The sequence below is a fragment of the Nomascus leucogenys genome, chromosome 4 (assembly GCF_006542625.1).
Source record: "Nomascus leucogenys isolate Asia chromosome 4, Asia_NLE_v1, whole genome shotgun sequence".
In the NCBI taxonomy this organism is placed as follows: Eukaryota; Metazoa; Chordata; class Mammalia; order Primates; family Hylobatidae; genus Nomascus; species Nomascus leucogenys.
Window position 1 is genome coordinate 148,657,496 of NC_044384.1, and position 27,395 is coordinate 148,684,890.

At 45.6% G+C, this 27,395-nt stretch overlaps 1 protein-coding gene across 2 annotated transcripts in view; it reads right to left on the reverse strand.

The window, feature by feature from the left end:
* Nucleotides 1-756: 756 nt before the first annotated feature.
* Nucleotides 757-27,395, reverse strand: part of DLGAP2 (DLG associated protein 2) — a 921,880-nt gene continuing 895,241 nt past the window's right edge. For both annotated transcript variants that reach the window (XM_030812421.1, XM_003271382.4), the window contains 3 exons: nt 15,937-16,028; nt 11,237-11,389; nt 757-7,788 (listed from right to left, as the gene is read on the reverse strand). In XM_030812421.1, coding sequence (XP_030668281.1) covers nt 7,570-7,788; nt 11,237-11,389; nt 15,937-16,028 — 464 coding nt within the window. In that variant the 3' untranslated portion in view covers nt 757-7,569. The remainder of the gene's footprint in view (nt 7,789-11,236; nt 11,390-15,936; nt 16,029-27,395) is intronic.

Genomic DNA, 27,395 nt, shown 5'->3' on the forward strand with positions numbered 1-27,395 from the left:
CCACGTTCTGTAACTGGTCCACCTCCCCGGACTGGTCCACCTCCTGGACTGGTCCACCTCCCGGACTGGTCCACGTTTTCTAACTGGTCACTTACCCGGGCTGGTCCACCTCCCGGACTGGTCCACGTTCTGTAACTGGTCCACCTCCCCAGGCTGGTCCACCTCCCGGACTGGTCCACCTGCCCGGACTGGTCCATGTTCCCTAACTGGTCCACCTCCCGGACTGGTCCACGTTCTCTAACTGGTCACTTCCCCGGGCTAGTCCACCTCCCCGGACTGGTTCCCTCCCTGGACTGGTCCACCTGCTGGACCGGTCCCCTTCCTGGATGGACTGGCTTGCACTGCTTCCTGGCAGCTGCAGGCTCATTGGGGACTGGAACCCACTTGTCGTCCTGGAGTTTCATCACCAAGTCCACATCCCACCCTGTCTCACTGGAGCCTGGATCCATGAGGTCCAGTGAGCTAATGTGCGTCTCTTTTCAATGCAACTCAAAAGAGCGTAAAACAACCGTTAACTAAATACTGTAGGATTTATTAATTAAAAACTCATTTAATCTATACCATTTTGCATACATATTAAATCTGTAGCCTTAATAAATGTCCATTACTTCTTAAAATATAGAGAAATTGAGGATATTTCAACAATGAAATATATAATGGAGGAAGAGTGTAATTTTTCGGATAAAACTCTTTGGTCTATATAATTTTTCTGAGTTTAAAATAACACGAGAATTCACTCCAATAAAAAAGTAAACATTACTTTTCTCAAAAAATTTAATTGCAGAACTATTTACAGGAGGTGAACATCAGCGATACAGAAGTCAAATGGAGGCATCATCACAGGAGGGTTATGGCGGAAACGGTGCGCAGTTTCTTACAGTCAGCTGAGAGTGAAAAAAAGTCATGAGAAAAAAGAACACAAATAAAGCAATCCTTAAATGCCTTAAAGGAATGACCGACATTCTGGTAAGTTATTAAGAAGTAAGAAATTGTCGTGGTGATGAATAGCATATTGCACATTCAGATTAGGTATCCTGCATGCTACTAAATAGAATTTATCAAAAGAACCATAAAAGCATGAGAAAGAGAATTACATAAAATAGTTTAATTCCAGTGAATGACTTTGTACAGATGCTGAATATTTGGCACTCTGTTCATCCTCACACTCGATATGATTTCGTGTTTATATTTATATATATATACTTCTTTAAAACTTTAAACAGCTAGTTTCCTGGTTCTAACATTCCTTGAATTTCTATAGGAGGCATTTAATGTAGTCCTTAGGCCACACCTGGGTATTTTGGTCTGTAGTATGGAAGGTCGGGGTATGAGCTGTGTCTCTCTGCAGGGAGGGCCTGTCCTGTCCGAGAGCCAAGTGGCTTACCGTTCGGAAGGAAGCGTTCAAAAGGAGCCTAGGTCTCACTGCTCGTGAGGGGAAGCTTTGTTGAGTTCAGCAAACCAGTTAAAAAGTGGAGTGAGGGGAATATTCATGCTGAGCCCTTCGAAAGTGATATGATTGTATTATTCAAATGAGTGGGGCTGGGGCATGGTAGTGTTTTGGGGGTAAACCAGAGAATGGGTGAGTGGCTTCCATAAGGTACCACGATCAAGCTGGGAGCATCCTTTGTCGTACTGGCAGACACAAACCAACACACTCTCTAGGGAGACCATGGTCTAGCTTGAAAGAGATAAATTTGAACTTAAATTTGTCGAAGAAACCTGGTGTCAATCTTTTCATTCATTATCGCCTCTCCTCTACTGAGTAGGTGAAAGCTTGGATGCCCAAGGCTTTCAGGTTCTGAATAAGCACCAATGAAAAGAGTTACATAAAATCTAAGAAAGTAGGGAGGTAAACCTCTGTTACCTTGTGTGTGTATATACAAAATCTGTTAAAAAGTAGTTTGATAGTAGGTAACGAACATTTCTTCTGCAAAGAAGTTATCAGTTAAGTGTTTACATTGAAACTTGAAATTTATTTTAACACTGGATAAAAACACCAGGGTTAGGACAGCAATTCATAAAATTGTGGACATTTTTCAAAGTGGCAAGGATGAAAGACGGTTATTTCTTGGAGCTTTCCCACAGACCACCTTTGCCTTCTCTCAAGTGTGAAGCAGAGAAATAACAAACAGCTGGAATTAGAGGGGTGGGCTTTTCAAACCCTTCCGTGGTTTGAGTCAGTTTGTCTGATTTCGTTCCTGCTGTTTCCCCACCCATGCAGTTTTCTGCTTCCAAATAATTTTTTTTCTTCATCATTTTAATGTTTATCTCCTCACTTCATCTAAGAGGCAATTGAGCTTAAGTAATGGTGAAAACGGGGCCTAATTCTGGTTGGTGCTGGGTTGTTGTTCTTGGAAGCATCTAGAAACAGTTGAAGGCCAGAAGCTCAGGAGAATGGCCCTTGTCGTTATTTCTCCATTTCCAAACCTTTCCAAAGACAGTCTCATGGCCTCTGCCTCTGGTGGTCCCTGATTATCTCTGAGATGTTCATGACCAGCCTGGATTTTGGCAGCGTCCGCTGCAGAGCTGGGAGGGCGGCGTTCCAGAAGAGGCCAGGGACTAATCCTTAGCAATAACTCACACTTTCACCACCTGTTTCCAGGAACTCAAAGGACTTTATAGCCAATATGTCATTAATCCTCACAATGTGTCCTCGAGGGAGACAGGGACAGGAACTGTAATCCCCTTTCTAGAGGAAAAAACCGAGACATAAACTTGAGATGAGTTGCTGGCTGAGGATGAATAAAAGCCAGGTTGCCTAAGAGCCTAGAGATTCCTAGCAATATCTCCTTCATTTCCAGAACATTCTGCTGCCACCCTGCACTGGGGGACATTCAGCCGAATGCATAGAAGCAAACCCTTTCTTTTAGCACTTTGTTTATGGCCAACAATGTGTTGAAACTCCCAACTAATAGCAACAAGATGGGGCTCCCGCAGGGAAGCAATGGGCTCTGAGCTGATCTTACGTGATGTGTGTTATGGCTGACCCGGGGCACTGAATGAAGCACACTGCATTGCCCCAGCCCACAGAGTTGTGGATCCTAATCAGAAAGGGGTCATCTTTTTCATCTCTGAAGCTCATGGTTTTCTATTTTATTTTCAAGTTTTGGAAACTTGTATTCAACCCACGCCTGCAGAGAAGTGTAAACAGACATGCAGATCAAAACAAGAACCCTGGAACATTCCCAGGGATTGTCGTCTGAAAACTGCTGTTTTAAACTAGCCTGTTAAATTTGCAGTTAGAAAAAAAATAGAAGTTCACGCTTGAGAAGAAGAGGGCTAGGAAATGAGCAGGTGAGAACCACGTGGAATTTAGTTATTTCGGCCCGTGCTGGAGGAGCGTGTTTCTGTGCTCACAGGTGGGGCAATTCCAGTTTTCAGTGTGGCTCAAGGGGAGTATCCAGGGGTCCTCCCCAGACCAGCACGATTTTGGGCAATGCTTTTATGTCCCTACCAGCGCACACCCTCTTACACATTTTCTGCTGCCTCTCCCAGGTTTGTTGGGGGTGGGGGGGCCTGTCATCAAGGATGGCCCTGCTGGTGACTGGAGTACCCAGGCTGACTCAGCCACGGCATGTGGGCCTCCTGTCTGCTGAAACACCCCGGGGAACCTGCCAGAATTCCAAGCAAGGCTGACTGATGAAACACAGCTGAAACAGAGGCTGCGTCTCCCAGGAGGTCCCCTGGCCCCTTCATGCTCAAGACCACAGGATGGCTTGGCTTGATGGAGGTCCTGCAGATAGAAAAGTCTTTCCTGTGGAAGACTTGGACTCGCCTCCCCCATTCCCTACTCGCCCCCAAAAGATTTGGCGCAAACCGGAGAGCTGTCTCTAACAGAGCTCGTTCCACGGTCACCACAGGTGCTCCAAACACAGGCCTGCAGTATCCCTTCATTTTCCTGTGAAATTCCATCCTGAACTGGGGTAGCGATGCTTTCAAGGATCTAACAAAAACAGAGATGAGCGAATTTACGGGTGCAGGGCCTTCTAATGAAAGGGGTGGAAACAGTGGCTGCTTAATATGGCATCGAAAAGGCAAAAATCAAGACAAGGACATATGCTCCAAGAGAAATAATCAGAGCCTATGCACGCGTGTGCTCTGCCACTGTGTCTTCCAATCATAAACCTGGCCACTTTCGTGAGAAGCAGCAGGGAAAAATTCCCTCCACTTAGTAGGTCACTGATTTTGTAGCCTTTTTTTTTTTTTTTTTTTTAAAACCAGATAACCTTCCATGTAATTATATTTTTATCTGACCATTTACCTTTCCATTAAGTGCTTGAAGTTTTTAGAATTGATTTGGAGTTGAAAACATCAACATTTCCTTTTAAACAAAACTGTAATTTTTTGGTATCATAAACAGTTCAATTTTTTTATATACCATTCTAAGATGGTGATATAAATTTGCTGAGAAAAATATGTTAAAAATTGTCACTGATAACAACTAGTTTTACTTCAAACACAACAACACGTGAAGATGCAAGAGGAAAGCACTCTAGGTGACAAGCAGCATTCTCCTTTCCTGGGCTAAATGCTAGGTCCTGTTTATCATACTTGTGTTTTATTAACCACAGCCTTCAACACAGCAGGGTCAACCTGTCGGCTCTAAGGAGAGTGTCTGGGTTTCACCCGTCATTGGCTGTATCATTAGGAAGGTGGGTATGGGGTTAGAGTGAACATCACTCTCTCTAGGATGATGTTCCTAGAACAGCACAATAATTTTCAGCCATGTTCTCCAATGTATCTTTTATTCTTTTCTTAAAGTTATATTTTAAATATGACGAAATGGTCACACGTTGTGAGCTCCATGGCCTGTATCTGCTAGAAGTGGCTGAAATAAGCTAGCTCCAGTGACTAACACAAGTATCATAAACAGTTTTATTTTTCTTTACATGTACAACATATAAACATGGCTTATCTTCTGCGTTTCATGGTAGAATGTCACCTGCATGAGAACTGAGTATATTGCACTTGAGTATGTAACACGGACAGGTAACATTCCATCAGGTCTAGCAGCAGGTACCCGTTCTACCATTAAATCATCTTCTTTGGAACACGGCGGACCAAGCAGGGCGTGTGCACATTCACCACGTCGAGTCGCCAACCCCTGTGCAATGCAGTGGTAGCTTAATCTGCTCACCGAGGGATGGTTTAGGCCAAGACTTTTTGGGATTGAAAAATGACAATGAGTCTACAAAACATAAGAAATCAACCTACATTTAGTGAACATTTTCTTTTAAGCAGGGATCATAGAATCTGGGATCTGAGACAAATAATTATTGTCTACTTTAACAGTTTGCTTTTATATGTTTTGTATAAGCTCAAGGAAATGAGTTAAACATATCAGCTGCCAGTAGATAGACCAATGTGGGGAGGTGGCGGGCCTTTATGCACATTACATTTCCTTTCACTCGGAGTGTACACTGACTTTGCTTTTCTGTGGTTACTTCCAAACAGCAGAGTTCATCTGACATCACACAGCTTTTTTAAAGTTTAAAATGCCAATACTCGCAACTACATTTGTTTTAACATAATAGAGTGGATATAGGAAGAAGCGTCATTACTGTACACTACTCAAGATTTAGGTATTTATTTAGCTAGAAAAATGCTTTGAACACTCTGGGGAAATAGGATTCATTTATAGAAGAATATTTCAGGGATTTTTTTTTTTTTGCATTTTTCAAGGAGATACATTCGTACTGATTTTTGCTTCCAAATATATGTTAAGGCTGTTTGGTAAAATATATACCAGATATGAGGCTCAATTTACAGGGTTTTGTTTTTACAGGGAATTCTTAACTACTCAGCTTTAAAAAAGTAAAACTTCAAAGCTAAACATGCTTTAATATCAGCTCTGCTCCCAATGGTCCCATGCTTAGTGGGATGTGGGGAATGAGGCAGGGGAGACACCGCAGCTCTGGAGGGCACTCTGGGGGGCAACCGCACATCGAACGCCCTGCCAGCCACGGGCTGCAGAGGGGCTGGGGACATTGTAAAGTGCAAATCAAGGTGAAGAAACAAAGTGCTACGGGGTCATCAAAAGCTGTTCTGCCTGTGGCTTAGTACATGGTACTCCTTAAGCCAGGAAGGAAGACCAGGTATTGGGGTGGAAACATCTTAAATCGCAGTCTTTTACTTTGAGTAATAATGAGAACTCTGAAACTGGAACCCGATGGACAAATCGGATAGGCTTTTCCTTTGAAGACTGGTCTGAACTGTGAAACAGAAGTCGTGTCGGAACAGTGGTCGCGGCAGCTAAATTTAATTATATACACGGAAAGCCTATTAATTAGAATCGTTCCTGTTTTCCTCTGGCACCGACCATAGAGTCGTGAACACTAATTTTTTTTTGAATTCCACAGCTGGAAATCACAATATGTGACCTCTTTTTCCCTTCATGTCTAACACAGGCAAGGAATATATTCTTGACTTTAGCAATACTGCATAGGACAAAAGAATTCTGGAAAAATACAAATGTAAACTACATTTCTTCTTTACCATTTAAACTGAGATATACTTACCACTCACATTCATATTTCTTAAACTTTTTACAACTTCACAACTGTCATTTTAAACGAGCAAACTTTTGTTGTTTGTGTGTGTGTGTGTTTTTTTAAGGATACCCTGAAAAGTCAGCTGACAGAGCAATTTGAGAATATATATATACATACATTAAAAAAATCACATGTAGCGTAAATGGTGAAACGTAAAGAAAATACTGGGTGTCGTATTTTAAGTTACAAAGAAATAAAAAATACAATAACTGTTTCATAGAAGTAAGGACATTGTTTTCCTTTTATGCTCCCAGCCCTCCGTAAGACTCTCCTCTCTGCGTGTGACCTCCTTGTGGGAACTCTCAGCTTATCTTTTGAATGTGTAGATGCTGTGCTGGGTATTTTCGTGGGTTCAGACTTGTCATCGCCTGGGATTTTGGAGAACTGTATGGCAGGGAGTTTGGTGGTTGGAGAGGCCACTTTCCATCACAGGAAGCTTGACACAAGGAGCCTCATGTTTTCTATCTGTGACAGACAGGAGCAGGAGAGTGGAGTGGGCGGTCGGGCCGCCCGTGCTCAGGGAGTAAAAGCTCGCCTGTGCGAGGGGAATGGGTCTTTCTTTCCTGCACTTCAGGTTGTAGCACCTTCCACTTGGGTGTCTAATGCCTCTAGGGAGTGGTGAGATGCACCCATTTATAGTTATTTGTTATTCTTACCTCTAATTATCACACAAGTTATAAAAATAGAAATAACAAAATGTAAGCTGGGTTCCAGGTCCGGAGGCATTTCTCGCCGTCCTCTGAGAACACGGAGGAGAAATCAGGTCTCACCACACCTGTCCCTCAGAGCCAAGTGTGAGCCAGGCCACCAGTTTTAAAAAAAAAAAGCAAACGTCGTCCTCGCCACGAGCTCCGTGGACTCGGAGGCCACTGTCCACTGTGTTCACGGTACAAGGAGCACAAGAGCAAGGGCGTGTTCGGTGGAAGAAAGGAGACAAACCACCAGGGAGGCCACGGACTGTACAGGCGTTTTGTGGAAAAGCAGAAACAACCAAGGGGAAGGTGGCCGGGCCCTGTCCTCACAGCCGGGTCTGGGCCTCGGGGATGTAGATCTCGATGCTGTCCGCGCGCTCGGTGGCAGAATTCTGCCTGAAGGACGCCGCTCGCTTGGCGGCCATGAGTCGTCTGCGGGCTTCCTGGCGTTGTCTGTCGGGCAGGTCCAGGGATTTTTCTCTTGTGATGGGAAATTTCCCTTTGGGAGGCTTCTTTGGTATTGGAGGCGGGAGCTTTCTTTCTTCCTGAAAAGCATCACAAGTCAACATTGGCAGGTGGTGGGAGGAGGGTCCTAACAGCTCGTGAGCTCAGTGGCCCTGGGGTCTGGCCCACACCCTTCGTGACCGCAACCCCCAGGGCAGCATCCTTCATTCCCTTCCCACGTTGCCCCTGGCCCCTGACTGCCAGGCCACAGGCTTGCCTTCTACACAGTATGGACATTGTAGAAGCTCCCTCACACTCTCCAAAGGGGCAGAGGCGTCGGGAGCAGTGTTCGCAAATCAGGAAATACATTCCGCAGATGCGCACCTTGCGTTTCTGGAGTCACTGAGTTAATCGGACATTGTCGCCCGATTCCTGCACTTCCCAAAGCCCTGTGTCATCTCCGAGCATCGGCCGATAACTGCGTTGCCAAGCTCAGAGCATCGCGAGGGTTTTGGATACCATCGCTGGACATCCCTAATCAACACTGCGGGGTTTTCTGCAGACTCTGGGATTTCAATATATTCATGAAAACCATCTTACATGGGCAGGTGTGTCGGGAAACACTGGCCCAATTCTCTTATTGGCCTAAAATCCCATTGACATGGACAATATTTATAAAACCACTATTCACTTACTTGCTTTGTAAAAAGATGCAAATAAGTATTTCTGACCCTTAGCTCAGACTCTCAGATAAGTCACGCTAAAATACGTGTATGCCTTTTTAGAAAGATAAATCTCACAATTACGCAACAAATGCAAAGGGTAATGCTTGCACTTGCTCCCACAAAAGGTCTGTGTCGACAACTGTGTGATTCACATTGTTCCTAAAGACAGTGGGACCTGCCCCCTCTCCCCTTCTGGACGGAGCCGTAACAGGGACTCTCCATAGCCAGCTGTTTCCTTCCCATGAAAGGGCACACGGCAGAAGGCGTCAGAACCACTTTCCTAAGCAGGTATCTAGTTTTGGGGGAGAAAAACAGGAAAACTCCACTCATGTCTTTTTCTCTTCAGCCTCTGAAAAATTCCAAAGGGAGCCCAGAGGTGCTTGGAGACTGGGGGAAGACAGGCAGTTGTGTGAGTACGAGGAGGCCTGTGGCAAGAAGGCTGCTTTGGTGTCTGGAACTTTGTTCCCTCAGCTTATTTTACATGACTAGGCCAGAAGCAATGACTCTTACCTGACTTCTTGGCATCCATATAAAACAATGGGGGGATGAGTTCATTGAAACCTTCAGCTACTTTAACAAGTAATTCCTTTTTTCAGCACATGGTAACTGTCCTCATAGTTCAGGGGATGCCAGGAGAAGGGAGAGAAGAGGATCTGTTTCATTCTTTGGTGTCCCCTGAACTGTGAGCCTGTGAGACGTACGCATCAGTATTTCCTGTGGGGGTTCCCCAATCAGAGGAGCTTCCAGGCCTGCGGGTGTGGCACTGTAGGAGTGTCCAGCAGACGCTGTGCAGGGCCCACCCTAGGGAATTTTTAAGATGCCGTGTTCAGGAGGGGCAGGGCCTCCTCTTCAGGCATGGAGCCTCCGCTGTGCTAGAGATCTGCTCGCTTTCTGGACTGGTGTGCTCTGCCCTCAGCGAGAAACCATTTCCATTTTCTTTTTTTTTTTTTTTTTTTTTTTGAGATGGAGTCTCGCTCTGTTTCCCAGGCTGGAGTGCAGTGGCTTGATCTTGGCTCACTGCAAGCTCTTCCTTCCGGGTTCACGCCATTCTCCTGCCTCAGCCTCCCGAGTAGCTGGGATTACAGGCACCCGCCACCATGCCCGGCTAATTTTTTTTTTTTTTTTTTGGTATTTTTAGTAGAGACAGGGTTTCACCATGTTAGCCAGGATGATCTTGATCTCCTGACCTCATGATCTGCCTGCCTCGGCCTCCCATAGCGCTGGGTTTACAGGCGTGAGCCACTGCGCCCAGCTAATTTTGTGTATTTTTAGTAGAGATGGGGTTTCACCGTGTTAGCCAGGATGGTCTTGATATCCTGACCTCGTGATCCACCCACCTTGGCCTCCCTAAGACGTTTCCATTTTAAGAATCATACTTTATGTGCAGCTTGGGTAGGTGGGCTCACATTCGCTCTCAATGACCAAAGAATGGAAACTAGACGGAACCATCACGTGCATCTGGGCTAACTTCAGTACGTTCCGTTCGAACAGACTTCTCCCTCAGGAGCATCACTGATCATCTCCTTCACCTCAGAACCAAACCGTAGCTTACATGGACCTGTCTAGTCCCACACATGGCTTGTGTGGACCTGTCCCATGCATGGCTTACGTGGACCTGCCTAGTCCAATGCATGGCTTATGTGGACCTGTCACACGTATGGCTTACTTGCACCTGTCTAGTCCCACTCATGGCTTACGCAGACCTGTCTAGTCCCATGCATGGCTTACATGGACCTGTCCCATGCATGTCTTACGTGGACCAGCCTAGTCCCATGCATGGCTTATGTCGACCTGTCCCACACATGGCTTACATGGACCCTGTGCACTCCCACCCTACTCCCCTGTCGTCTGGGATGAGAGGGAACCTGTGGATCGATGGCATCTGGCCTGGAACTCCGCTAGCGGCCAGGGCACCTTCTGGCAGGAGTCGATGATGAGGACGACCAGCCCTGGCTCTAGTTCTAATGACCCAGATGTGCATCCTTGCTGGATACCGAACACCACTTCCCCAAAGGATGCTGACTTGATTTTCTTTATCCTTTTAATTGATAGCATTTGTCTAGAAAAATCCATTTATGTTTCCTCAGGACGTCTTTAAAACGTGTGAGGAAATCTATGTCTTTGCTGCTAACTCAGAACTATCTACTAGTTCTTCTGACGACAGCATCATGGAAGAAGTGAAATGCCAGGGTTCAGATTTAATGGCAAATTTCAGCCTATTTTAAGGGTTGAGGCTGATGGATCTACAGGAAGATTAATTCATCAAACTGTTCAATAAGGTATAAAATGTTGCCCTGCCTGGAGTGGCCATACTGGAAGGTATATTGAATAGGACACAGTCCATAATCAGGTCTAAAACTTTCCCTGTGGGAAGCCAGCTTAATATTTACACAATCAGAACAAGTTTGATAAAGATAATTCAGAGGTGAGAGCCCTGTCAGGAATGAGGCTGCAGATTTGCTTGTGATCTTGGCTGGAGTCTCTCTGAAAGGCTTATATAGAAGAGACAGAGCAGGGAAGACCCTATTATTTACCATCCATGCCCAAGCCTTCACTTCGGCCCCATTTTGGGCACATGCACACACACACGTGCGTATACACATGTGCACACATACATAGAGGGAAATTTGCTCCTGTGTTGCCAGCAAAAGACTGAGAACCCCGTTGTCATGCTGTATCTGCAGCAGGTCGTTACTGCAGCGGGAAAGGGGGTTTGCTGGGATCTGGCCCTGCACGGCCGCCCTTACCTTGCTTTCTGCAGCAGGTCGTTAGTGCAGTGGGAAAGGGGGTTTGCTGGGAGCCCGCCCTGCACGGATGCCCTTACCTTTCTTTCCGGGGACTCCATCATCTTCCAGTCATTGAGCCGCAGCCGCTGCAGCTCGTCGAACTTCATGCTGACGTCCTCAACGGAGAGCTGCAGCATGTCCCAGTAGCCGGCCAGGTCCTGCGACGTCGGCCTTGGCATGGCACTGGGGTCCTGTGGACACACACAGGGTGTTCAGAGCTAGGAGAGTCTCCTGCGGGTGCAGGCTGGGGAGGCCACTCCTCCCCACGAATGTCTTTCAAGAGGCGGATTAGGGAGAAGCCTGGCTAATTCCACCCTGAGGCAGATATTTGGGAAGGCCATGCTTCCATGACAGTTTACTTTAGCACAAGTATTTGCTGACGGCTTAAAAACACGTAGCACAGCCGTTCATTGTTCCACGTTGAAAATGCTGGGTATGGGGCAGATGGGAGAGTTTCTAAATGCTTCACAGCTCATAAAAGCAGTAGGACCCTGTGTTTTTGGTCACCTATGGATGATTCGGAAGGGACAGGGCTCCGTGAGCCTGCCGTGGTTTTGGCCTGGTGGTGGCGGTGGGGAACTAGCTTGGAGCCCGTTCTATACCTGCTTGTTCTCTGATGGCTCTTAGCTCTCGTGCTTACGGTGATGACACCTTACAAATGTAACGTGCCAAGGAACAGGACGCTCTCACCAACCGGCGCCCACACTTAGGAGGCGCAGGTGACGCTGCTGGGCTGCAGCCCCGGGCCGAGTGGCCCAGAGATGTGCTTGGTTTCTCTGCACAGTGCCTGATAGATACATGATTTCTGCCAGCTGCCTACATTTATGTATGTATTTTTGAGACAGGGTCTCGCTCTGTCACCCATGCTGGAGCGCAGGTGTGATCATGGCTCATTGCAGCCTGCACCTCCTGGGCTCAAGGGATCCTGCCTGCTCAGCCTCCCAAGTAGCTGGGACCACAGGCATAGGCCACTACACCCAGCTAATTTCTTTAATTCTGTAGCAATGGGGTCTGGCTCTGTTGCCCAGGGTGGCCTCAAACTCCTGGGCTCAAGCAACCCTCTTGCCTCAGCTTCCCAAAGTGCTCGGATTACAGGGTGAGCCACCGTGCCCAGCTTGCTCCCTACATTGAAATCCGAATGACTTTTCCAGCCGTGGTTCCCTTGATTCAGTGGGGATTCAGCAGAATCAGAGGAGGTTCTGGTGGGTCGACATTCAACTGGATTTGCTTACGGGTTCAGCAGTGCACACTCCTCATGCTCAGTGAAGAGCATGCTGACCAGACAGCTCTGGGATTCCTCATCCAGAGCCAGGACCTGGGTTCCCCAGCTGCCCTCCGCGCTGCTGAGCCCGTTCTTCTCTGCAGCCACACGAGGGCAGCCTTGGCCGCTCAAAGCCCCACCAGGCACTTGAGGAGCTCCCCAGGAGGGCGGCCCTGGCCACCGGCTGGGAGCCCGAACTCAGCCTCTGTGGGTGGGGACAACAAAAGTGCCTGGCAAGGAAGCCATGTTCTGCACCGAAGTCAGTCGAGGGACGCCAGGAGCTGCAGCCACAGGGCAGGCCAGGCCGGGTGAGAAGCAGCAGGGGAGGCTACTCAGAGGCTGTAGGGTCGTGCCTACCTGGCTTCCAGATCTTCCCCAACCTAAGAATATCCCCTCTTTCTGTAGGGCCGGGCACGGCTGTGCCCCCTGTTTCTGTAGGGCCGGGCATGGCTGTGCCCCCTCTTTCTGTAGGGCTGGGCACAGCTGTACCTGATGGTGTGGGGGGAAGCGGAGTGGCTTCTCCTCCCTCGCCCACAGCTGGGTGGTCCTGGTCACATCTCCCGGGGGATGCAGGAGGAACATGGCCAGCCACTGTGGTGGAGGCTGCCTGAGAGCAGGCATTGCCTTCCCGTGCCCCCCTCCTCTCCGCTCCTTGGCAACAACAAACCCGTCCTTTGGGCTCACCCAGACCACGCGCTGGGGCCGGACGGGCATAGCGTGGCATGGTCAGGATTTGGTTTTGTCTTCTGTTGTCTTTTGGTGGGGGAGGCACTTGCATCTGAATCCAGTGGACATTGAGAGACGATAAGATGTTTATATTAATAAAAAAAAAAAAGTCAATGGTTGTGCCATGCCATTCCCTTTACCCCAGCAAAGTCATGCAGGGCCTTGTTCCTTATGAAATTGCCGTCGTTTTAAATTCACACAGCTCTGTGGCTCTGGCATCCGGCGTCCACTGGATAGGAACTTCGGTGCCCCGTGTGGCCTAGGGCAGCTCTCTCTGTGCCGGCATCTGCTCAGGCACACACACCACCGGGGTTGGACGGAGTTAAAATTCAGAGGCAGGTTCAGAGGGTCTGAATGAGACTAAGTTTCTGGGAACACCAAACTGCTGGTCCCACAAGCACAGCAATCAGGCTGCATGCTTTGAGGTTATTTCCGGTATTACGTGCCTTCTGGTTGCGCCACAAGCCACCTGCACATCCTGACCCTGAGAGGCTCCGCTCCCCGTGGTCCGTCCTGAGAGGCTCCACTCCCTGTGGTCAGTCCTTAATCTTGGGGTGGGGTTCTGACATTTTCTAGGGTCACTCTTTGACTTAAAGCTTAGTTACGTACCAACAACTTCCAGCAGACAGAGGTGCTACTTTGCGCTGAGGACCATTTGGCTTTGATGAGCAAAGCGTGTCTTAACATGTCAGCACTCGTCTCCTGCCAGGCCTGTCTCAGGCACCACCCCTCCCTGTACCACTCTTCCGCAGCAAACGTGTCAGAGTGTTTTTCTACTAATCCTGAATAGAAGTCGAAAGAAAAGGATGTAGCCAAGCCAGCTATTTTAAAACTCAGAAGGCATAACAAATACTAGGATGAACAATTTTAAGCCAAATATTAGCTATTTCTGGCAGAGCAGAAAGGAACATTTAGCAGGTCTGAATATGCACCTTGGGCTGTGTGTGGGAAGCTTTGGACGAGCATTCCTAAAGACAGTGCCTGCCTAGGCTCACCCGAGTCTGCATAATATTACACAGAGTTCGTCAGTGGCCCAAATCAATTCCTTTAAAGGTAATAATTAAATAGATACTACGGAGGAGGCAAGATCGTTCACAGGTGACGTGACAGCTGAGTGTTTACACAGTTACGAGCTTCTTTCGAGGCAGTCAAAACCTTTCTGTTTCCCCCTTTTAAATGATGATTATAACTTTGTCAGAGGGATGGTAACTCTTTAAATTCACCGTGAACTTCAGTGGGGGTGATTGGACAGTGATAGAGAAGGCGTACTTTTTAATGACCCTAATGAAAAGACATGAGATGGCAACTCTGGCTTGCTCGTGCATCCTTTGATATGTAAGAATATCCTCATGTCTCTTTGCTTGTGAAAAAGCCAAGGAAAACATCATCAAAACACCTGGCACCGTTGCTACGCGAGGCCTAGAGGAGACCTATTTGCATTTGACTGAAAATGTTTGGTCTGAAAAGAAATCGATGTATGTATTATAAAAAAACGTATTAAGTAGCATAAATATTATTTACTATTTCTCAAAATAGTAAATACTTTAGTCAGCTAAGGAAAAGTATACATGTATGTGTGTAGGCAAATATATAGTATATATAAAATATAATAACATGTATATGTAAACATATAGAATGTATATGTATGTATGTGTGTAGGCAAATATATATATAAAATATATTACCATGTAAACTTACATATGTTTTATATATACTATATATTTGCCTACACACATACTGTATATTTTATATATACTATATATTTGTATATATAAAATATATAGTTAATGTTATATATTTGTTATATGTTAATGTTTAGCATGTGTATATGGATAGATAAGTAAACTTTCATATACATGTTAATATTTATGTTTATATATAAATACACCTATATATAAACATATATAGATGTATATATAAATACACCTATATATAAACATATATAGATGTATATATAGATGTATATAGGTGTATATATAAACATATAGATGCATATATGATTATAATCATGTATACATCTAATATATATGAGAGATATATATGAGCTTTTCTGCTGTCAGAAATAGCAAATACATATTTATATATTAACATGTGTATATATATTTATAAGCATATATAAGTATACATTAACATGTATATATGTAAGTATATGTAAATATATGTGTGGTTTTTCTTTCTGTTTGCTTGTCAAGAATAACCAAGTTTAGCATCAACTGTATTAATGCATCTAGTTCATGGTATATTCGTTTCACTACTGACTGTAAAAGACAAAGGCTAAATCATTTGCAAAATCTCTTCTTAATCTCTTCATTGTAGTTGTTTATGTATTTTTATTTCCAGGCACCTCAGATCATTTTCTTCATTTGTGACATTAGCCGTAATAGAAATATCTATTGTTTCTCCTCTTCTAAGATGCTCTGGTGGGGCATCCAGTTGCAAAGACACAGCGACACCCCGTGCTGCTGCAGCCCCCCTCTTCCTGTCCCCCACTCTCCCTTGCAGCCTCCCTGCCTCGGTACCGCGTTTAAACCAGGGCCGTATCCGCCTCCCTGCCTCGGTACCGCGTTTAAACCAGGGCCGTATCCGCCTCCCTGCCTCGGTACCGCGTTTAAACCAGGGCCGTATCCGCCTCCCTGCCTCGGTACCGCGTTTAAACCAGGGCCGTATCCGCCTCCCTGCCTCGGTACCGCGTTTAAACCAGGGCCGTTAGCTTGGTTACAGGGAACAGGGGTTCACTGAGGATTCACTTACCATATTCTGTTGGCAAAGCCAATAAAACTGCTGGAATTTCTGGGACATGAGAAGCTGGGCACTCCCAACAGCACTCCTGATTTTACCGAGAACTGTTTAAAACAAAACAAAAAACACAACAGCTTCAAAACTGGGTCAGTTACACAAAAGCAGGAACGTCACAGCAAGGGACCGGGTCCCACTGGAGATGAAAACTCTGACGACGTCATCGTGCCGAGCGTGTTCGCTGCTGCGTTGTGCCTCAGTCTGCTCGTCCCCAACTCATGAAGGCAATCCAGAGATGAGCAGATGTCACCGTGAGGACATTCTCCTTGGGTACCGGAAGAAACTGAGTTTAGAAAGGTGGCCTGTACCTCAGGGAGTTTTCCTTGTTCTGGCATCGAGATTATTTCAGTGCTGCTGTTTGGATGAGCTGCAAGACCCAAGAACGCTTGTGAGTAAAAGCAACATGGAGTTCTTCCTATTTTTATGGACTCCGTAACGTGTTAGTGAACTCGGTTAGATGTGAATTCCTTCATTTTTAGAAAAAACACATCCATACGTGTTCTCTCATTGGATTCAATTAAATAATATCTAGTGAACTGTGGGCAGTTATCTCCTGGCATTGCTGTGAGGTGTGTGTTACGTAGGAAGAGGCTGTGTGCACAGAGGTCTCACAGGAAGGTCGTGGCAGCTAAGAAGACGTGGCTTCCCTCCTGGAGATGACAAAAGGGTCACGAGTTTCTGAATATGCTCACAGCTACTAAACTCACCAATCCATGTACCCAGTATATGTGTAATGCTAACGCTACATTTGTGCTACATTTCTGAGTGTGCTATGAGTCAGCAGGCCACAGTTTAGTAGGAAGAATTAATCTACAAATGGTTCCTAATTGCAGTGACTTTATGTGGTTAATCAAATACTAATTTTTTTTTTTTTTTTTTTTTGAGAGAGGGTCTTGCTTTATCACCCAGGCTGGAGTGCAGTGGCGCAATCGTGGCTCACTGCAACCTCCACCTCCCAGGTTCAAGCAATTTTCTGGCCTCAGCCTCCCGAGTAGCTGGGATTACAGGTGCATGCCACCATGCCTGGCTAATTTTGTATTTTTAGTATAGATGGAGATTTTCCATGTTGGTCAGGCTGGTCTCAAACTCCCGACCTCAGGTGATCCGCCCATCTCAGCCTTCCAAAGTGCTGGAATTACAGGCGTGAGCCACCACGCCTGGCTGTAAAGTTTTTTAAAAGAATATATGTGTGTGTGTTTATTTTGTTTTCTTTCTTTCTTTATTTTTTGAGATGGAGTCTCGCTCTGTCACCTAGGCTGGAGTGCAGTGGTGTCATCTTGGCTCACTGCAGCCTCCGCCTCCCGAATTCAAGTGATTCTCCTGCCTCAGCCTCCCGAGTAGCTGGGATTACAGGCGCTTGCCACCAAGCCCGGCTAATTTTTGTATTTTTAGTAGAGACAGGGTTTCACCATGTTGGCCAGGCAGGTCTTGAACTCCTGACCTCTGGTGATCAGCCCGCCTTGGCCTCCCAAAGTGCTGGGATTACAGGTGTGAGCCACCGCACCCGGCCCCACACCCTCTCTTGAGTCTGCTGTCAGCATGGTCACCACTTTGTAAATAGCAGCTTTGGTAGATCCTAGCTCACCATGATCCTCAAAACCACACAGGAATCGACTGGAACCCATTTCTTACCAGTGTACCCTGGGCCCACTGATCTCTGCTGGGTTTTATTTGCCAGGGCAACAATTCAACGTTATTCCATAGTGTGCCCAGTACACGTATGTGGCTTCTCTGTGCCTGGGTCAGCGCGTGGGGCTGGGGGCAGATGATCTATGCATCTCATCATCTCTCGGTTCACACCACGTCTCCCCATCACTGGCTTTCAGCGTGGGCGCTTCAAGGTGGGGCCATCTTTCCTGAGCTCGCTCATGGGGCGTCATCTGCTTCTTCTGGCCAAGCTGATTATCCCACTTGCGCTGTTTGCTCCCCCTGGAGATTCTCTGCAGAGCACAAATCACTAACCGACACGACACACCCTAAAACTGAAAGTGCTGCTGGTTTAACTAGCCCAGCCCTTTCTCCTGCTTTTGCTGGAAGGAAGCCATGGGAAGCCAACTCTCCAAGCCTGGTGGAAAATGGTGTAGGAAAAGGTGGTGTTTATCCTGGAGATCTGCCCCCTTGAACGCAGAGGCGAGAGATCCATCGCCACTTAAATCTGCAGCTTTACGTACTTCACGAGGGAATACTGATGTGCTGGAGGTTTTGCCTAGACACGTGCAGGTGCTTGGAGCTCAAGGGACCTTGCAGACCCACCTGTGCCTCGCCTGGGGCTCTTGTGCCGGGCATGGCCTGACTCATGGGGTCCGGGTGGGGCCAGAGAATCCGTTTCTTTCGAGCATTTAGGAGATGCTCCTGCTGGCTCCCTGGGCACACCTGACTGTGGAAGCCTAGACAGCATTTCCACAAGTCGAAACCGAGGTCCAGGGAGGTGAACTCAATCCTCGAGTAGGTTGTTCTACAACAGCTCTTTCCCCAAACATTCCTTAACAGTCAGTCCCAGAGACAGTTACTGGTGAGATTCATTCCACATGACCCAGAAACTGGCATCACAGACGCTGGCATCCTGCCGCCCAAGCTAGGGTGCTGCGGCGTGTCCTCCTTAGCCCGACTTTAGGGAAAAAGAATCGCATGTCATGGGCACAAAGGGCCTTAATAAGTTCATGTGATAAAATGCTATGAGCCAGTTGAAAATGACATTGCAGAGATAACCTTGATTTGAAAGGGCTTATGGCACGCTGTGACTCAGAAGTCAACCATTTTTGAGTTGTGTGTGCAGTATGTCCCTCATTTTTTAGAACATGAAGTTCTGGCATTCTGTACCACGTGTTCTTCAAAGTGATTTTCTCCTGGGTAGGATAATGGACTTAAAAACGTATTTTTCTGTCTTGTCTTATTTTTCTAAAATGAAGATTGTTTTGCTCCCCAAAGTTTTATTATGAAAACTTTCACACATGCAGAAAATGAGAAAGAAAAGTGTAGCCCACAGCTCCCTCCCCGTTCCGTGGAGACAGCAGTAAGTGTCGTCCTGTGTTACCTCTTCCTGAGCCTTTACTTGCGACCACCTTGTAGAACCAGGGCCACTGTCATCCCCACGAAGGTGACAATAGTTCCTGAATATCTTCTAATTCTCCATTGCTTCTAGGGTATGAAAAAGATGAAAGAAGCATAACTTTAATAAAAGCAAATAACTCGGATAACACTTTGGCATCGTTTCAGTCTTGAAAAGAAGGATGGAAGGTTGTCTGTCGGGCATCTTAATACCGGGGCCTCGTGCCGTTCACAAATCCACTTCAAGACAGGCTGGTCTTCCTTGGACCTGATCTGCCAGCCAGCCTGGGATCGGAGAGGGGAGGGGAGGACTAGAGAAGGAAGCCAGGAGCCCCTGGCCATGTGGCATGAGATGGAGCTGGCAGGGCTCTGAGCTGGGGTGAGGGGGAGTGGAGGGGCCGCTGTGGTTGGTTGAGAAAGCAGCTGGCGGCGGTGGGGCTCGAGTGGTTTCTTGAAAGGGGTGACCGTGAAAGCTCCTCATCCTTCCTGTGCATTCCGATGCCCCCAGAATGAACGTGTTCTGCAGGCCTGGTCTCGCTGATAATGAGGGGAGGAATCATCTTTGCTTTTGAAATGTTGAATTTCTATTTCTTTTGTATTCTAAAACCTGGGTAATTAATGAAGATATTTAAAGGGACTATTTTAAGCAAGTTGTTGCTGCAGAAATATATAGAAGGGGATGAATAAATGAATTTATTTTGCCAACTCTATGCTTCCTCAAACGGTAATTTAAGTCTATCAGTTTCTTAAAATTTGAAGTTTAATCCCCAATTTTCACATTCCCCTTAAAATGGAATTCAACTGAACTGTTAATACAAAGTACTTCAATTTATACTCTTTAACACAACATGAATACATGGGCAATATCTTGGTATCGATTTAATGTAGTGGAGAGTTATTATAAAGGGAATAAATTGAATATCGCTAGGGAGAGATAATGTCAAAAAGTGTAGGTAATGACATGCCTGCTTATGGTAGAATTTTGCTGCTCAGTGAATGAGAATGATCCTATCTGATCCCTATAATGTAAATAGCTTCCTATAATTGCAAAGAAGTTGAAGGAAAAATTCAATTTATTCTCTTCCAGTATTTGTCTCTAATTTTGCCATAGTTCAGACACTTGCAGGAGCTATACTAAGGACTAATTCTCATGAGAATGCAAACTCACAAAGAACCTGCTAGAACCCTTGCCTTCGATGTAAAAAGTAATTTGATTAACATACTTGGCTCTTTTATTTTTTCTATAATTCCAATTCTATCTAAATTTGGTATGAAGTAACATAATTTACACTATTCTGGTGTTCTAATATTTGAGATGGATTTTTATAAAATTTGCAGAGAGTTGGAAATGATCATTTGAGTATTTGTAACCTCTCTGATCCCCTGAGATTCCCTTGTAACTGATTTTGTAGTGGGGTCTGCCTAAGCTACGGCTCCCAGAAATCTCCTTTCAAGATCTCGAGCCTCATCATTTGCATGTTTTTGAGCACATGTTTCTGTGTTTTTTTAATGGATTTATCACAGTTGTACATATTCTTGGGGGCAGAGATGATATTTGAACACATGTCTACAATGTGCTAAGATCAAATCAGGGTGACTGGGATGTGGATCACCTCAAACATTTATCTGTGTGTGTTGGGAACATTACAATTCTAGCTAGTTTGAAATACAAGATACATTATTAACCATGTTTTCTTACTGTACTATTGTATAGTAGAACTTATTTCTTCCACCTAACTGTATTTTTGTACCCATTAGTATGAATCAATTTCTCTTCCTCCTCTCTCCTGTTCCGGTAACCACCAATCTACTCTCCACCTTCATGAGCTCTGCTTTTTTTTTTTTTTGGATGGAGCCTCCCTCTTGTTGCCCAGGCTGGAGTGCAGTGGCATGATCTTGGTTCACTGCAACCTCTGCCTCCCAGGTTCAAGCGATTCTCCTGTCTCAGCCTCCTGAGTAGCTGGGATTGGGATGACAGGCATGTGCCACCATGCCTGGCTAACTTTTGTATTTTTAGTTGATACAGGGTTTCACCCTGTTGGCCAGGCTGGTCTCAAACTCCTGACCTCAGGTGATCTGCCCCCTTATCCTCCCAAAGTGCTGGGATTACAGGCATGAGCCCTTGCACCCGGCTGAGCTCTACATCTGAGTGAGATTATGCGGCACTTATCTTTCTCTGCCTGGCTTATCTCACTTAACATAATAACCTCCAATTCCATCCATGTTGCTGCAAATGACAAGACTTAATTCCTTTTTTATGGCTGAATAATATTCCACTGTGAATATTATTCACACACATTTCTTTCTTACCACATTTTCTTTATCCATTTATCTACTGATGGGAACCTAGGTCTCTTCTATATCTTGGATAATATGAATAATGCTGCAATAAACATGTGGGTGCACAAATCCCTTTAATACATGAATTTCCTTTTGTTTGGGTCTATGCCCAGCAGGATGGCTGGATCACATGGTGGTTCTATTTCTAGTTTTTGAGAAATCTCCATACTGCTTTCCATAGTGGCTACTTCATATTTCAACCAGCAGTGAGCAAGCTTTCCCCTTCCTCTGCATGTGTCACAGCATTTGCTGGGGTTTTTTTGTGTGTGTGTGTTTGTGATAATAGCCATTCTAGCTGGGATGAGGTGACATCTCATCGTGGTTTTGATTTGCATTTTCCTGATGGTTAGTGGTGTTGAATCTTTTATCACATACCTGTTGGCCCCTTGTATGTCTTCTTTTGAGAAATGCCTATTCAGGTCTTTTGCCCATTTTTGAATTTTTTTTTTTTTTTTTGCTGTTGAGTTGTTTGGGCTCCTTGTATATTCTGGTTCTTAGTCCCTTGTCAGATGGGCAGTTTGCAGACATTTTCTCCCATTCTGTGAGTTGTCTTTTCACTTTTCTGACTGTTTCCTTTTCCTATGCTGACAAGAATCCATGTCTTTTTATGGTCTGATTTCCCCATGACCATTTAGTTGGGTTGTGTGGCAACATCTTCATAGGTGCTTAGCAGAGGCCTGGTCAGTGGGTTGATTGTCTTAGTCTGATCCGCATAATGGACACAGTCCATGACCTGCATCTCCCAGGAGGTCTGGAAGCAGTGGACGTTCCATTAAGCCGTGCGATATATTGACCCCTAAGGCCGGTAGCTGCCAATATGCACACAGACATCTGCTGTGCTCAGAACATCATCAGTATTTCTGATTCCTCAATCTTTTCTGTTGGTCTGAAACCACCTGGGCCAACCATGGACACAGGCACAGTTTCTCTGTGGCCATGTCCTCCTCGTGCCCTGCATGGTGCATGTGTTCTGCTCATTCTCAGAGTCTCTCTGGGCTCTTTGTCATCTGCTGACCCCTGTGTGAGTGCCAACTGCTGGGGTGCTTTTCCCCATCCAGACCATTGTGTCTCAGCATGGAAGATGGCCCAGGAGATACAACGTCACACATCTGACCCTGGCTCTTGTGTTAATATGACTTGTGGTCATTCTGGCTGTAAAAGGAGACCTCAGTGAGCAAATCCCTATGCTCCTCCAAGCATTAGTGTTTGCCTTGAATGTGCATCTGACCCAGTGAACATGTAGGTTATTCGTTACTTCAGGAGGAGTTGTTGGGGCAAGGAAGTTTCCGATACCGTTTGAAAGATCCTGTGTGTACATGTGCTTCCTTGGTGAGTTCTTGATGAGAATTGCATCTCAATGGAATTATTCAATAGTCTTAGCTTGGGAAGGATCCCTTTTGTTTTAGAAAATATGCAAATTTTTGATTTTTCCTTTATGTATTTACCCATTTGGTTTAACATAATTAATACAAAAATCTTAAAACATTAGTAATGATTCACAGTGTCTTGAAAGTACTTTTATTAACAATAGGCGACCTGCATTAATGTGACTTCATGCAGACCAGCATTTCTTTGGGTTCACAATAGTTTTTATTAACCATAGGAGACTGACTCAATCTAGATTCATTCAATCAGTTCAGGGAACTATGTTATGAAATTACATTTTGGGCAAAAGTTACTTCATATAATGGAAATTTCAATATTCAGAGATCAGAGTTTTAGTCTCATAAGCCATTTAATTTAATCTTTATTTTAAAAAGTGCCATAACCAGTAACCCTGTATCTGCTCCTGAAATTAGGACTGGAAATTAAGGTTATCATCTTACCTTTTAAACATTTAGGGAAGTATCTGAACTTGATTAATATTGTGCTAGTTTTATGGACAAAGCACACAAATGAGAGGCATAACAAGTGTTTTGACATCTGTCCACAAAAAGATGAAAGTATCTGGGCAATTTAAGAAATTAAGAAAATCACAAAAAGTATCAAGTTCATCCATTCTCTGTTCCTTGTGTTCAAAGTTTATAGCAAGGCAGTTACATTTTCTGATTAAAAATTAGCCGGGCGTAGGGGCATTCAACTGTAATCCCAGCTACTCAGGAGGCTGAAGCAGGAGAACTGCTTGAACTCGGGATGCAGAGGTTGCAGTGAGCTGAGATCGCGCCACTGCACTTCAGCCTGGGTGACAGAGTGAGACTTCGTCTTAAAAAAAAAAATAGGTGTATATATATATAGTGGAGCAAAGACAAGCAAAATCAGGATCATGTCAGTGCATGTCTGTAGAATGGGAAGTGTGTAAGCTACTCCCAGCCTCCATAACTGAGGATGGCCAGGTGATTCTCTGGGAGTCTAGATGTTCTGCTTTTATAAAGGTGTGAGCAGGGGTGTGGCATCCTGTTCGGTAAGACAGCCCATCCTCCTGCTTCCCTCTCTTCCTCCCCGTTCCTGTTGCCTGGCACTCTGTGACAGGTGATGTGTGAGGCAATATCTGTGGATGATAAATGTCAAATGTGACCACTTCATTGAAGGAGTCTAAAATCTCAAATGACAGCAGAGGGGTGGAGCTTTAGGCAAGTTCCATCATCCCCCAGGGCATGGGGAAAGGGCCAGCCACAGAGGCTCTGTGAGGTCAGGTAGCGCAGACCCTCCCCATAGGCAGGATGAAGGGCAGTGTTACTGGATATGGCACTTTTTAAAATAAAGATTAAATTAAATGGCTTATGAGACTAAATCTCTGATCTCTGAATATTGAAATTTCCATTATATGAAGTAATTTTTGCCCAAAATATAATTTCATAACATAGGTATGAAAAAAAATACTATATATCCTAAGATTTTGGAATCTTACTGTTGATTTGGGTCCCTATATGCCATCAAATTCAATTTTGTATGTAGTATTTTTATGGCATAATTTATAGAATATTCTGGAATGCCTCCAGTGACAGAAAACCAGGACTTACCGTGACAGGGCCTCAGCACTAAAGCCATTTGTAAGGACTTTCATTCTTGGTTTGAGAAATAATTTGCCTCCTTACAGCTCCTGCCACTTATGTGCCAATGGCTAATGCGGGAGAAACTTGGCCTCTGTCTTCACGGCTGAGGGACTCTCTGGACCATGTGGGTCACAGTGGTGGAGGACCAGAATGAGCTGAAGGGTCAGGGATGGGACACGACCTTGTCTGAAACAGCAGGTGAAAGGATGGGATGCACATCCAGCCTGGAAGCAGGCAGTGGAGGTAGTGCTTCCCACAAGGGAACTTCTTGACTTGATGCCTTCAGACCATGGGGTGGAAAGGCAGAGCCTTCAACGTCAGAGGGCTGTGACTCCCAGACCCGAGTCACTGCTGGAAAGGCAGAGCCTTCAACGTCAGAGGGCTGTGACTCCCAGACCCGAGTCACTGCTGGAAAGGCAGAGCCTTCAACGTCAGAGGGCTGTGACTCCCAGACCCGAGTCACTGCTGGAAAGGCAGAGCCTTCAACGTCAGAGGGCTGTGACTCCCAGACCCGAGTCACTGCTGGAAAGGCAGAGCCTTCAACGTCAGAGGGCTGTGACTCCCAGACCCGAGTCACTGCTGGAAAGGCAGAGCCTTCAACGTCAGAGGGCTGTGAGTCCCAGACCCGAGTCACTGCTGGAAAGGCAGAGCCTTCAACGTCAGAGGGCTGTGAGTCCCAGAGCCGAGTCACTGCTGGAAAGGCAGAGCCTTCAACGTCAGAGGGCTGTGACTCCCAGAGCCGAGTCACTGCTGGAAAGGCAGAGCCTTCAACGTCAGAGGGCTGTGAGTCCCAGACCCGAGTCACTGCTGGAAAGGCAGAGCCTTCAACGTCAGAGGGCTGTGACTCCCAGACCCGAGTCACTGCTGGAAAGGCAGAGCCTTCAACGTCAGAGGGCTGTGACTCCCAGTCTCGGGTCATTGCTGCTATTCTGTGATTTGGGGCAAGATCTTAATCTCTCAGAGCCCCAGTTTATTCTGTGGAATGCTTACAGTACTACCCTCCTAGTCCATCGGGATGAGCATTAATGAGGTCTGTAGTGCATTCAGCATAGGACCTGACAAATCATATGTGTTCAGGAAGAACTGGTCTAGATATTCTTTATTTTTTGAGACAGGGTCTTATTCTGGAGTGATGGTGGGATCTCGGCTCACTGCAACCTCTGCCTCTGCGGCTCAGGCAATCCTCCCACTTTAGCCTCCTGAGTAGCTGAGACTACAGGCATGTGCCACCACCCCAGGCTACTTTTTAAAATGTTAATTATTATTTTTTTTTGGTAGAGACAAGGTTTCACTGTGTTGTCCAGGCTGGTCTAAAACTCCTAGGCTCAAGCAATCCTCCTGCCTCAGCCTCCCAAAGTGCTGGGATTATAGGTGTGAGCCACTGTGCCTCGCTGAGGATTCTATTTTTTTTAAAAGATATCTTTTCAAAAATGATAATACTAGAAAAAATGAAATTGAAAGTATGCACTAAACATGGAAAATGATGACAGGGGAAGTAGTCTCTGTGTTATAAACACAGTAATGGCTAATGTCTCAATGTCTTACACCTTCCAAAGAAGACCAGAACTTTCTGAATGTCTCCCAAATGGGATAAACTCAAATGACAACAGTACACAATTTTATAGGCATTTTCTGGGCTAAACCCTGACAAACATGACCTCTTTGTAAATTTTTTTCCTCTCTCCTCCTCCTCAAAGGTGTTCTTCTGAGGAACCACATGGTGTAGAAAATGCAGCCTGATTGAGTGACATGCAGGTCTCATCACCTGCTCTCATCCTGGAAGGAGGGCACTCCAGCCCTACGCTGCCCCTGTCAGCATGCACAAAACCAGAGCTGGCAATTTAACTCGAATTTGGCATCAACTTAGGCAATGCAGTTTTTTTGTGTGTTTTATCTTTGTGCTAAAGATTATAAATCCCTTTTAAAATTAAGACAATTTGGCCAAGTTGAGGCATATACTAACAAGGGCGGAAGATGCTGCAGAAAATGAGTGATTTTTAGATATCAAAATTGTGAGGTCACTCTGTTAAATGTACCCTAACCATGAGAAATGCAAATGCCGTGTGAACGATCAGAAAGCAGCTACGCTGACTTGTGCCAGCCCCATGCAGCCATGGGTGCTGTGGGGACTGTGGGTCACGTGGAAGACAACATCTCTTCCCCAACACTCAGCGTCCAACGTCACCTTCTGTAAAGAATAGGTGGAATTTGATGATTAGGAGACAAATGTAGAAGAACAGAGTTAGTTAGTCAATTAAAGGCAATGTCTGTCTTTCTTCATAGGTTCAGACCTTAAGTTATAACATAAAATATCAGCACGCCAATGATTTTCTCAGACTGCCAAGCATGCAAGGCCATTGTTCTCTGTAAGTCATGGTCGAAGTAGTTTCATCGTTGCACTTCTATTTCTAGGATTAGTGAATGCCCCATTAAAACAGCCATCTAGAAATGGAATGTCAGGGACAAATTCCCAAGGATCTCAGCTATCCTTTTGAAGTTCAGAATTTATAGTGATCTTGTCAATGTACAAATAAATTCACAGAAAAAGAAAAATACTTTAGAAAGAGCATAATTTGTCAAGACGTTCAGAAATAGCTTTGTGAAATTGTACTGTGTTCAACATAAGCATTAGTTGTAGGTATTGTGCAATTATGTAATTGGTCTATAAACAAAGACAGGTGGTATTAGCTTGGAAGTCAAATACAGCAATTTATAATGGGTGCTGCTTCTGAACTCTCTTTTTTTTTTTTTGAGACAGAGTCTCACTCTGTCACCAGGCTGGAGAGCAATGGCATGATCTTGGCTCAGTGCAACCTCTGCCTCCCAGGTTCAAGTGATTCTTCTGCCTCAGCCTCCCACGTAGCTGGGATTACAGGCACCCGCCACCACGCCCGGCTAATTTGTATTTTTAGTAGAGATGGGGTTTTACCATGTTGGCCAGGCTGATCTGTAACTCCTGACCTCAGGCGATCCGCGGTTTCTCTAGGCAAATGGGAGAAGGGTAGAGAATAAGGGGCTGTCCCCTTCCACGAA